General features: G+C 40.1%; 1 protein-coding gene across 8 annotated transcripts in view; it reads left to right on the top strand.

Annotated features, from left to right (window-relative positions):
* Nucleotides 1-13,422, top strand: part of KIF1B (kinesin family member 1B) — a 93,131-nt gene continuing 79,709 nt past the window's right edge. For all 8 annotated transcript variants that reach the window (XM_086764246.1, XM_086764250.1, XM_086764248.1 and 5 more), the window contains exons 1-2: nucleotides 1-276; nucleotides 4,798-4,983. In XM_086764246.1, coding sequence (XP_086620372.1) covers nucleotides 4,878-4,983 — 106 coding nt within the window. In that variant the 5' untranslated portion in view covers nucleotides 1-276; nucleotides 4,798-4,877. The remainder of the gene's footprint in view (nucleotides 277-4,797; nucleotides 4,984-13,422) is intronic.

The following is a 13,422-nucleotide window of genomic DNA, read 5'->3' on the forward strand; positions in this document are numbered from 1 at the left end:
GCCTGTCAGTGTGGGAGCGGCGCTGCGGAGTGCGCGTCGCTGCGCTCCTTCTTCCCGCCGCGGCCTTTCTCTTTCCTCCCTCCCGCCTCTTCCCGCTCCCTTCCTGACGGCGGCGGGGCGGGGGTCTCCCAGCCTCAGTGGAGGCGGCGACGCGTGATGGGGTTGGCCGGATTCTTCTCTCTCCTCCGCCCCGCGCTGCGCTGCTTCGCCGGCCCCGCCGCCTTCCCCAGTCGCTGACAGCGCCGGCGGCCCCGCGGTAGCCCCGCCCGTTGCCAGGTGAGGGGGCGGCTGAGGGAGCTCGGAGGGGGAGGCGAGGACGGGGGTAGGGGTGGGGGTGGGTGGATGCCGTAATGCGGAGGAGGAGGCGGCGGGGGTTGCTGGTTCGCGCAGCTCTTCGGTGGGGAGGAAGGTGGGGAGGCGCGGCGGGTGCGGGGAACGGGGAGTGTCGGCGGGACGGGAGGGCAGCGGCGCAAGGGCGTGGGGCCCGGCTCGGCCGTTCCTCCTTTGCCTCTGCCCGGTGCCTGTGCTCGTCCCCGGGGACGCCTCTTTCCCCTTTCCACCGGCTGCACCGAGCCATGGCGGTGCGGCCGCTTCCCGTCCTTTTCCTCCTCGGAATCCCCTCCGCTGCGTGGGTCGGGAATATCGCTGCGTTTCGCCGGCCTTTTCCCCCGTTTTAGCTCGGGTGGGGCGGAGGCGGTAATTGTTTGTTCAGGAGGGAGGCACAGTCCCTCCGCCGGCTGGAAGATGCAGGAATGTTGAAAGGGTTGTGGTTTTCAGGGTGTTTTTTGTAGGTAGTGGATCAGTCCCTGGATTCGGCACAGCACAATTACCGAGGCAGCCATGTTGGGATGATGATCTGACAATCCTCTGAGCTCAGTCGGGAGGCAGGCTTCGGGAGACGGGATGACAGGCCTGGTAGTTTGGGGGTCACTGGCAGAATATGGGTATTAAACTGAGGCTGGAGAGCTAGAATTCACCAGAAGCAGATGGTGAATTTGTATCTGTTCTGAAACACGTTCGTACCAGATTTTAAAGGATATTTCTCTTCACTACCAGCTCCTCCTTAGCTCAGTCCTTTTTGTTATTGCACAGTCCAGTGCATTGTTGTGTTGATAAACAGCCATACATCTATATGATCAGATTTTCAGTGCATGGCCAAATTCTGCCCCACTGTTTTTTTTCTGGCAGCTTCCCGTAGTACAAAGATAGCAAGTTGCAGTGTATGAGTTCAGCTGATATATCAGGCTGTCATCACTACCTGATCCTTAGCGGAGGGCCTAAAATTGGATTCGCTGTGGTCCTCTTGTTCATAAACCCCTGCTGCTCTGAACAGCTGTTTTGCTAACTTTCCATATGCTAATCTCTATCCTTGTTCATTTTCTTTCTTTAGAGATGTTGTAGTGATTAAGTTACAAGCAATTTTTTTTTTTTAAGTTAGCACATTCTCAGGTAGGCATACCTATGCAAATATGACATAATGGCTGCCTATGTTAAATAAAAGTGGTACTTCCTCATTTGTGATGTGTGGTGTGGGTTTTTTGTTCGAATGTAGAAATGCAGATTCTGAACATGGTTTTTATAGCTACTTTGAACTTCTTGCAACCTTATCTGAATATATAAATAATAATTTTACTCTTAAATCTCTACTCTGCTTTGTAACATAAAAAAAACAAGTGTGTTTTATATTTTGATACTGTGTAGAAACTGTTTTGTCAGATCTTTCAGATAGATCCAAGTCTTAGTGAACAGCTTGTTTCTTTAAACATTTGCGTGAACGTCCAAATCTAGTTACGAGTGCATTGAGACCATGAAGGGTGACTGACTGTCATTGGGTTTGTTGGCTTGAATAACAGAAAAGATATATAGGTGATGTAATTAATGATACACTTTTAATATTAAACCTCGCTGTGTGACTGACAGTGTGGATGGTGAATATCTTTTAATAGTAGTTTAAAATAAATGTAAAATCAATACGTAGGATTTGCTTTTGTGCTGATGGAGCTCACAGAACAAGTCAAATATTTCCTACCACCTGTTTCAGAGCCAGTGGTGTGTCACGTCAAAGACTCAAGCATGCAGTTCCCTTCTTTACGTGGTTCCTGATTGGATTCATACAGAGTGAACGCTAAAAGATACTCAGCTAGTAGACTCTTTCCAAGACGCCAGGAGAATGATTCGTTCTAGCATGGATGGCAGCTTTCTAAGACTATACTGAACATATAAAAAAAAAAAAAGCTGTTGTTTGTAAAGATTATTCTTCTAAATCTGTACCACAGATGATTGCACATTTTGTTTTGCTCTGTTGCAACTTATGTCTCCCATTACCACTCTGTAGGCAGTGTTTCGTAGTAGTTAAGTGATACTACTGGGAAATGTGAGCCCTGAAAAACCAGTTGCAATTTATTATCTGTGATGTTATGCAAGTTGGTCTCATTTTGCCTTGTTTTATCACTCTGTGTGATGAGGGCAATGCTGTCTTTATGAAATGTTACAACCTTGTGGGAAGATAACAAAATTGGAGTTTTCACGTTAATATGGATAGATGGGGAAAACAAGGATGAGAATCACTAAGCCAGTGTCAGGTAGAGTTTCTGTGATGTGCTACACCCTCTGAAAATTCCACCTTTTTCTGCAGTCTGACAAAGTAAACCGTGTTACTCTGAACTTGATGATAACTGAGATTTTGCACGTGATAGATTTCTTAAATTCTATTTCAGAAACAGAATGCTTAGTGGCCGCGTACAGTAACATTCCTGTTTTCTAAGCAGCAATATTCAGGGTCAATTGAATAATACTGCTGGGATGTATGAGGATTATTCTTGTCACTTAGCTGTCATGTGAGGGCACAGGTACTTATGCAAGGGTCATATTGAGAAGGGAAAGCAAACGTTCCATGTGGTAGGTACTCAGGAAGAAGGTTATAATGAAGCTACATGTTTGATACCATTTGTTATATGAAAAAGTAGGCATCTGTGAGCGAGAGGGAATAAAGCGGTCCTCTGTAAAACAACCCAGAACCTCCATTAAACTTTGAAGGTCATGCAGATTCATTCCCGTTACTACTTTGCTCTATTCTATATTTAAGTTTTTAGTGAAGCTTCTTAAAATTCTGTACTGACCTACAGTTGACTCTGTGGCTGTCTCATCAATCATTATTCTGCCAGTCCGCTGTACCACTGACATTGAATATTTGGTTGGCTTGTTCCTAAAGACATTCCTAATCTTCTAGTCTGGTGAGATACCTCAGGTGCCTGCTAAAATAAGGAGTGCTTTAAATTACTTCTACTTAGTGGAGCAATTTAATTTCAGCCTTCACCATGTGATGGCATGAATGAAGTAATGCAATTGTATTAAAAACTTCTTGCACTGTGTGAAGATGTATCATAACTTGAATTAAGCGTGTACAAGTGCTTTTACCAGCCATAGAACTGACGTTAGAGCTGAAATGTTTCTGCTTTAGGTCTGCTGGTAAGTTTTGTACTTTTGTGGCACTGTGATTACAACCCTGACATGAGTGTTTCATTGGATATGCGGTGAACAGATAACCAGATTATGTCAAGCTTTGTGGGCCATGCATGGTGATTTGTGCAGGGTAAAGTTCTGCCTGTGTTAACTGAGATTCAAGATAGAAATGACTGCACTGAGTCAGACCAAATGTTCACCTGGCCCTAAATGCTGCCTTCAGCAACAGCAGGTATTTAGAATATGAGGGTAAATCAACCATGTAATCATGTTTTCTGAGTATAGTTTCCCAGGTTCTGAGAGTCTATGCCGTGGAGGCTTTCCTAGCCAAGAGCTGTAGCTTTTTATTGGACCTTGATGGCTTTTTAAATCTATCTTGCTGCATTTTGAGTCTGTTTAACTTCAGTACTGACGTTATCCTGTGGCAATAAGCTGAACTGCATAATTGTAGACCAGCTGAAAAATTTTTATTCTAATGGAAAAGGTTAGTTGAGGACAATATGATTGAACCAATCTAGATAACCGCTACATTGGATTGTGGGTGTCTTAGATAGTTTCCTGCCAACTAAAGTGCTCCATCATATGAATGTGGTAGGATTTGAACCAATATTTTGATAACGAAGATGAATTTGCTGGTGAACATTTGTTGAAGACAGATAGCAGTATTTACCCTGAAGGCAATAGTTTTTGATTCTTCTTTCTTGTAGACTCGTGGTTCCTTTAATCACTAGATATACAAGTAGTTAATGAGTTTTTATTTCCTTTGAGAAGAGAATTTCTCAGGACTGCAGAGGGTTCTTTAAGGTTGTTTGGTACACTCTTTTTCTGGAATGATGTGTATGGAAAGTCAGTGTGATATGACTGGTCACACTTGTGTTAGTTTTAATATTGTTGCTAATGCATTGTGACAGCAAGGGTTGACAGCTAGGGAACCTGGATACGTAGTATATGGAAGCTAGCTCATGCTGAAATCTGAGTAACTGTATCTTTACTACTATAATTATCTTTTTAGGTTAAGCCTAACACATGTTGCAACCAGATCCTCATTTTGGTATTGGCGTCCGTACTTTCTGGGAAGAAAACCAAGTAATGAAAACAAATCTGTTTGTACGCGTCAAAAGAACTGCTTCAGATGACAGAAACTTTTGACTAGGGAGACAGTGTACAGGTGCTCTTAACTGTGTGTCCAGTCCTGTCTTTGAAGTGACAGCTCTTCTGGGGCAAAGGTGATTGCAGAGCAGAAACTAGAGTTATCGAACAACTTTGAACCTCCCTGACTTATCAACATCTTCAGTGCAATAGCTGTAAATAACTAAGTTATATCTTTCCTTTTAGAAAACATCAATAAGAAGGATAACTTGGACACTTTTGACCCCTTCGCTTTCAATTTCTTGACTGCACTACAAGCAACGAGAATGTCGGGGGCTTCAGTGAAGGTGGCTGTTCGGGTCCGGCCCTTCAATTCCCGAGAAACCAGCAAAGAATCCAAATGTATCATCCAGATGCAAGGCAATTCAACCAGTAAGTTTATTTTAATCTTGGAAGGGAGTCTTTCTCTCTCTGAGTGCTATGTACATAACAGCATCTGGAGTTACCCTTCTTCCCTTCTGAGGCTGTCGTTACAAGCTAGATTGTCGCTGAATTTGACTAGAAATTCTAAATCATTAATATCTTGATTTTGATGCCATTGTTTATGGTGAGTTGAGAATGCTACAGGAAGATTAGAATACCAAAGTGAAAACCTTTTTGTTAACTTCAGTATGTGGGAGCATCCTGTGGGCTGACAGATACGGGGATACGTTGCAAATGACCGCGTGATAACTGTTGTAGGGTAACTCCTGCTTGGGTCTGGTGCTTTAGTTCTTGCTCTGCTTGTTTGGCAGTCTGTGCCTTTGTTTAGGAGCATAATATGAGTGAGAAAGCCGAAGGGAAAGGGATGTCAAGTTCTGTGCTTTCCAGATTAGATGTCTAAATGGTGGCAAAATAACAGACTACATAAAATAATCTAATTTTCTAAACAATTAGAAGTATTAGGGTTCTCAAGCAATTATTATGGGTCAGATTTGGAGAAGTCTTCTGTGGGAAACTGAATGTGGGCACACAGTTTATTGATTGATCTTTGTTGTTTGGTTGTGGTTATTTTTTCCCCATGCTTCTTAAGATCAGGGCAGTATTGATCCCGTTTGGTGCAGTGTCATTGTGTAGACTAATAGCTATAGCTATAAACTGCTGCTCGTATGGGAGCTTTTCATTGTTAGGAAATCAAGTAGTCGTCTTGTCTGTAACTGTAGGAAGTAACACTCCAAGAGCGCTGATTTACTTTGCTGCCTGATTACTTTAGTATTTACTCATGCTTATTAATACAAAGGAGTTGCATATAGGCCCTTCCCTTTTTTTTTTTTTTTTTTTTTTTTTTTTTTTTTAAGCTGGGGTTGTGCTTTAGCCTGCTTCTACAATGGAATTTAAGTCCTGGTTGCAGTCACTTAAATTATATACACTGTTTCTGTAATGTTTATACAATGGTTTGATTGAAAGAGAGGCATCATACAGAAGACAGCTTGCTTTTCAGTGCAGTAAATTCTTATCTTTAGACTGTATGTGTAATATTGCCCGAATAAACTTTTTTTGGGGTTCGATTTCAAAGCTTCCATTTAAAATGAGGGGAGAAAAATGTTTAGGAGTCATCTGACATAGAAACAGGTCCTTGTATCCCAACATTGCCTACCGACTTCCAGACCAAACCAGTGTAGACTGGAAGAAAAACGAACTCCATTAGATGGTGTGTGTTATGGAAATGCCACCAAGCTCTGACCTACAGCAGCACCACTGTAAAAGGTTTTCTTGCTGCTGTCGTGATATGACAGCTATAATTTTAGACACTTAAGATTTCTGAACTCCAGGAACCTGCAGAAACAGCTTATTTGTGTTACAACACCAAGGGTGACCGGTGAAGCTCTAGTAATCTGTCTGCCCAAGTTTGAAATGTGGTGTAGATAGAAGATACTGATTCTGTTTCTGAATGCTAGAGCTGCACTACAAGGACACTTACAGTTTCAAGAAACTGCATCAGCTTTCAAAAAGGGAAAGATACTTCCTGGTTTATCTAGGTGGAAGTGTCTTTACAGCTTTTGTTGTATTTTGTGCTCTGGAAATGTTCTGATGTGTAGCCTTCTACCTGAGTCCTATGGCTCTGATACAAGATGAGTGGTATGACAGATGGTCAGGTTTAAGTCATCAGGGGCCGTTACAGGCCCTGGGAAAGGAATAATCAGTTGCAATAGTTATACATTCTTACAATTAGTGGGCTATTTTTTTTTTTTTTTTTGCTGTATTTCCCTCTTAGAGGAGAAATATAGAAGGAAGCCATAGACAGAGGAGAAAGCAGTTTTACTCGTCGAACAGAAGAGGTTCACACACACAAAAAAAAAGATTGATGAGACAATGTGAAGTCTGATAGATAAGAAGGGATTTTAACTGCTACTTGGATTTAATTCTTTATGTATTGATTGACTAAGCTACTCTACAAATCCTTTATGGGTCCTGAGTTTAAACTTTGTCCAAATCTGAGTTTTGTAAATGTATTGGCTGAGATAGGCAGGGACTACATTATTGTGAAGCTGAGGCAAAGTGCTTAGGATTATTTTGAGGAAAACCGTGTAGAGATATAGATTATAAGGTGTTATCACAGTGTGTACTCCATTTATATTTTTAAAATGAACATATGAACAGAGGAGTGCTTTCTGACACCCATAGTAAAGTATGTTCTTGAAGTCAAAATGCCACAGGGGTTGTTGCCTGACACACTGCTTCTCTCTGTCAGTTTTTGTGTGGATTTGGCTGGTTACAGCTTTTGTGAGTGCCTGTCATTCAGGCACTGGTGGGCTTGCCAGCAAAACATAGGTTAGAGAGCTTATTCTCATTTTTGTTACACAGTTTAACTTCGTGTTAGAAGAAAAACAAGTGTAATTTTGTTTTCAACTTGCGATCTCCTACAGAATTAACTTGTTAACCTATCTGGCTTTATGTCATTACCTCGTAGAAGATCAACGCCTTTAATCAAGTAGTACATCTCAATCTTTATCACTTCTCAGTGCTTAAAAAATGACAGTGTAACTGAATACAGTTCTGTATATGTCTTAATTTCAGAGAAAGAGAGTTCTTACAAAGGTCTTTAACCCACAGTGTTACCCACTGTGAGTAACTGGTATTTCTATTTTTCTGTCAGAAGGATGCAAAATACAGGAATTTTGAAATCAATACTTGAAAAATGTATGTTTTGTTTTTTTTTTTTTTTTGTCTAGTATACTAAGATGAGAAGAGTATTTTTTTTTTCCCTTTATGGTTGCAAAGGTGTTGATCTGCAGAAATAGAGTTCTTGCATTTAAAGAATTGTGCGTATTTGTTTTTAAAATACATGTTGCAAAAATGAAATCCTGCAGTCCAGCTAAAATCACATGTGCTGACCGGGTTAAGGGGCTGATATTTTGGCAGAAGGTTTGTGCTGCTTAGATCATATCTAATTGCAGATGGTATCCATTTGAATGATACTGCCAAAAGTTCTGTGGAAATGGGAGAAGTGTGGGTAGAAGATAAGAAAGGAATTCTTAAGGACAAGAGAAGTTAGAAGCTGCGGTATCCTACTGCTTAAGTTAATTTGGGAATGCAAAATGCTTTCCAAAGAAAAGGTAATATCACCATCAACTAGCTAATTAAAAAAACCTCACCAGAACAGTAATGGAGTGAGATTAATTTAAGAAAAGACCAGAGGTGTTTTTTATTATTCTCACTTAGACATGATCTTAAGAAAAATAAGAGATGTTTTTAAAAGCACCTGTTATGCAAGTGTATTCAATTGACCTAAATGCTTTGTTTTCATTTGGAGCTATGTTCTGAAGAGTCTGTGTTGTCTGTTGTACAGATGTCAGTAATAGATATGAGCGCGTGCCCGTACGTCTCGTGTGCGCTGTGCCTAGGCCTGAGCACGTCCACACAGTATAGCTCTGTGTAGCATTGCCCATCGTGGTGGCAGCCACGCCAGGGTTCCTGGTGAGGGAAAGGAAATGTTAGTGGGCTCTGAGGACTTCTCATATTGATAATTAACTCCATCGGTGATCCTTCTGGTAGCAGCCCTTACTATCGGTTAGTTTGATGCTGCCTAATATATGGTTTGTTTCATATTCTGCTTATTACATAATATTTTAAAGTGAAACTTGGCATCAGTAGATTTTTAAGTTGCTTTTTATGATGGTAGTTTACTGATAAAATCCCACTTAATATTGAAACAGACGACTTCTGAAATAGCCCTGATACACTTTTGTCTTTTCCTCTGAGATAACTTTATTTAATTTTGTCAGTCTTTAAATTAATTTAAAGACTGACATCTGCTTTAATATTTTCTTTAAATTACTGGACAAGTGGTTTATTGTGCTTTAGGTCAAACTCACAAGCAGCTTTTTGAAATGAATAATTCAAGAATAGATAATGATTGTCAGTATATCTTGATTGAATATGTTTTGTCTTTAACTCCTGCTTTTAAACTTTTTGTATTCAGAATGATTTACAGCAAGGCGTCTTACCCATTATGTATTAATTACTTACTGTCTGTCCACTCCATAAATTACTGGTTTTGTGCTGAGTGGGAAAAAGATTCTACTGTGTAATACTGGGATGAAAGGTGAGCTGTAGATCTAAGTATTTTGTGTGTTGATAGTTCTTGTACTCATTCTTGTAGCAGATTTTGAAATGTAGCGCATAAAAATAACGTTGGCAGCTGCTGTTTTGGATTAGTGAAATGAAAAGCTAAGATATTCTGTGCCTGAAGACTTTCTTAGTGATGTGGTTTTTCTGTGGGTTTGGTTTTCTTTTTCTTCGTTGGTTTGTTGGTTTTTTTTTTTTTGTGGAAGTGATTTGATAATCCTGTCTGTAAACAAATAATGCATGAATAAAAACAAATGAGATGAAGCAGAGGTTCAAGCTAGTAGCTACAAGACAGCATTTAAATATTCATCACTAGCAAAGAGCCTAGCTAGTTTATTTTTTTAAAAAGCTAAGTAAGTATGTAGAGAACTTAACTATTGAAACAGGGAAGTAAAGAGTACCCTACTTGGAATATGTCCTCTGCAGTTGACGTTACATTGATTGTGCACTAGATGAATGGAAACAGGTTTTAGATCCCGTGGGTGCCAATGACACAGTAAAACAAAGTTCTCAAACTATAGTTCATCTGAGATTGTTGTATATTCTGATTCGCCATAAACCGTGGTCATGTAAGAATGCACCTGCAGAGGCTAGGCTGTCTTGAAATATATGAGTGCAACTGGATCGTTAAGTTAGGACTGAAAATTACCTGTTTGGTTTTTAACTCAGTAATAGTTTCTGTGACTTGGTATCAGTAAGGTATCAGCCTCATCAGTAATCCAGCCAGTTCTTTATTGGTATAAATTGGCAGGGTTAGTGTTAAATTTTGCCTTTTTTGTTGTTACGTAAAAAGTAGTAACCTCTTTCAAAGAAGCTTAGTCCCAAAGAGCAGGAGGGGGGAAGCAAAGTGTGTTTTGCTGATGTTTTTTGTTCTGATCTAATTTTAAACTCTTTTCTGAAAAGACACACTGAATAGAAGAGAAACCCTATTGTGTGTGTGTCTACTTTCAGGAGGATAATAAGTTAGTGTGGTGGTTTTGTGGTTTTTTTGGTTTTGGTTTTTTTTTTTTCCCCCTTCAGTAGTACTCTGTAAGCATAGTTTGCATAGTTTCACTACAGAACTTTTATCATGGAAATAATCTTTAGTCTAAATTACTGATGAGAAAAGTCCTTAAGAGACTGGCTTTTATTTAGACTAGCACTGAGTACATGTAGATAGTAGAGTAATGGGAACACAGGTAGAAAAGACAAGCAAAAGAGTTCATTGTGGTTGTCTTACCTAATTACTTTTTTTTCTTCTCTTGATGAGACACTTTCAATGCAAGTATAGAATAGGTGGGAGGATTGATTTTCATAGATAGATTTCAGTCTTGACTCTATGTCTGCTGAAAATGAATAGTTTTAGATATATCAAATGAACAAGCATACCCTGTTTCTGATTACTTGTTCCTGCCAAAAAGCATTGCTTCTTGAAGAATGTCTTGTGTAGTGTTTTTTCCACATACAGCTTGGTTTTTTTTGTTGTTGTGTTTTTTTTTTTTTTAAGTGTTACCATTTTTTTAATGCTTGCATCTTGCATGATGAGGTTGTCTTGGGAAAAATAGCAGTGGAGGAAAGTCCCTTAACTACCTACCCTGATTTTCTGGTCTGTAAATCTCTGTAACTGTGGTTAAAACTAAATGAATGCTTGTCCAATATGTTAATACTACATTTTGTTCATGATAGGTATGTTACCAAACCAGGCTATTTTATGGGAAGATAAATTGTGTGTCATGTGGAGGATGCATGAATTGTCTTTCAAACCAAGTTCCCAATTCAACCTCAACTGCCAGACAAGTCAAAGAAGTCACAATAGCAGAGGTTACACAAGTTCTTCTAATGACTGGCCTGCTACCAATTGCTGCATTTGTTGCAAGTCCTGAAACAGGCAGGAGAAGGCTCGATGCAAGTTTGTCTTCAGGAGAAAATGGAGGCAGTTGCTGTTCTCTTTAAATGGTTGTTCCAGGAGTGGACTTTGGTGGGGAGTGGTTTTTGCTTCTTTAGTTTTTATAAGTACTAGGTCATTCTAGGAATAGGAGTCATAAAATGGTAAAAGAGTTAATGGTGAATGCAGACAACAAGCAAAGACTCTACGTGTGAACATTAGAGCTCTTTGTGTTTTGCACTGCTAGGGGTTTCTGTGGCTTGTGCATAAGTTGGCCTTAATCGCTGTCTCTGGGTGCCCTACTATATTGACAGTTCATACATTTGTTACAAGTCTTGAGAAGAAAAAAAAAATTGGAATTTTTTTAGATGCTTCGTTTTCCTTCTAAAGTTTTTCTTATGACTGTATAAAAATAACTTGAGAAGTGTTAATTCTGCGCACAGTTAAAAAAAAAAAAAGAAAAAAATCTGTTTTGTAAGATGACTTCAGAGAGGTGGGAGAAGATGAACATTTAATGATTTTTAAAATGTTAGAGGTACAAATAATGGGCCTGGAACAAGACCGTGGGATGGCTAGGATGTTCCAACTAATGTTAAATGCAGTTGGACTACATTTAAAAAAAAAAAGTGTTATGGAGTTAGTACGTAACTATAGTAGATAATGTTGCTAATGAACCCGGAAGAGTTTTCTGTCAGTGGTAACTAAACTGTCTGAAATTCTGCCCCTTCAGAATTAGTGCACATAACTAGGACTTTAGAGATGATTCTTTTTATCAAATACTTAAATGTTGTGCCACTTCTGAGTATGCAAGTAGAAGTAAAGAAAATGCAAGTTGGGAACTACTTTGAGAACTGGATATTTTCACAATATTGAGGCTGGCAGAACCGACTCCCCAGGATGCCAGTGCTACACCATGTCCTCTTAACGCAGTGCTGGCATGTGTCTGAGGGTCGGAATGGCCTTTGCAGAAGGCATCGGCTCTTGGAAATGTAGTCCAGTAAAAGCAGGGGGTGAAGAGGGATATTGTTTCATCTGCCTTGAGGCAGAAAACTTGAGGAAGGAATTCAACTCAAGTCCAAGCGCTTAGCCAGCTGCATACATAGATCTGATACACGTCTTCTGCGGTAGGATGTTTTCAGGTAATCGTTTGACAGTGTAAGCTTTGGAATGGTTTTGGTTCGGCTTTTCAGGTAGGTGGAACAGTATGGTTTGACTAGCTCCCGCTTGGTGCAGAGCCTGCTGGCGTGCTCTTCTCCCAGAACACCAGCTGTAGAGATGGTATTTATAGCACTTGGATCTGTAAGAGCAGCTGAGGATGAGAGCGGCTTTCTAGCAGCTTCTGTGAGCGAGCATTTGCTTTGCTCTGGTGCTGTTGAGCCTAACTCCCTCCCCCATCCAACCTTTCTCCCAGTACAGGGCTGAAATTCCACAGCGGGGAGAGAATCCGGTTGAATTCCAAATGAGCTGTTCTTAGCTTCTACTTGGTTTCCTTCCCTTTTAATGATTTGAAAAATGCAAACAATGCTTTGAAAAGCAGGCACTGCTTTACAAGCTGGAAGTGTCCATTTCCCTCCATTTATCTCTTATAATAACAACCCTGAAAGTCTGTCTTATAAAAACAGTATAGCCATATATCTGATTGCAACGTATGCCCGGGGAAGAAGCCTGTATTAAATGTGTCTTTGGGGTGTTATTCACGTTCCAGCGAATAAAGAATGCCTGCTCCACCCTGCTCTCAGTAACGAACATGTTCTCATTGTTGTCATTCCAGTCTACAGATGGCGCAGATATATTTTCCAGACCCATGCATTTTAAGAGACTGTGTGTTTAGTGTTAGTTAGGTCTTGGAGTTAATTCTGAAAGCCCCAGTTTTTTTATGTTGGTTAAATTGGTTATTCAGACATCATAAAATAAAACTGCTGCTTATATTGATTCAAATAGTTTGAAGAAGGCACAGAAATTAATTATTTGGTATTTGTTTCCCTGAATCTTACTCCTTCCAAAGTTCCATCTAGACCAGCATATTTTTTGAAAATCTCTATTACCAATAATTAATGAGAACAAAAGTGAAGACAGGACAGCAACTCTTGCTAGCTGTTATCTCTTAATATGTGTTGGCATTTGGTAGGAATGTGTGCCCTGTGTAGGTTGCTGCTGCCACTGGGAGTATTACTGAAGCTGTGTGAAGCCTCTTTTGTGAGATGAAACCTAATTTTATTTCATATGTAGACATTAAAGAGGCTTTGTGCCTTCAGCGTTGACAATGTGGGTATGTCAGTGTGGTAACAGTATGGGAATGAAAGATGTAGATGAGAGAAAGCAGGCTATGTGACACAAGTTCAGTTTCTCCTGTTCCATACCTGACTTTCACCATTACTGGGTTTTATTCCTAATTAGCA

Source organism: Chlamydotis macqueenii, chromosome 21 (genome assembly GCF_036417535.1).
Source record: "Chlamydotis macqueenii isolate bChlMac1 chromosome 21, bChlMac1.mat, whole genome shotgun sequence".
NCBI lineage: Eukaryota > Metazoa > Chordata > Aves > Otidiformes > Otididae > Chlamydotis > Chlamydotis macqueenii.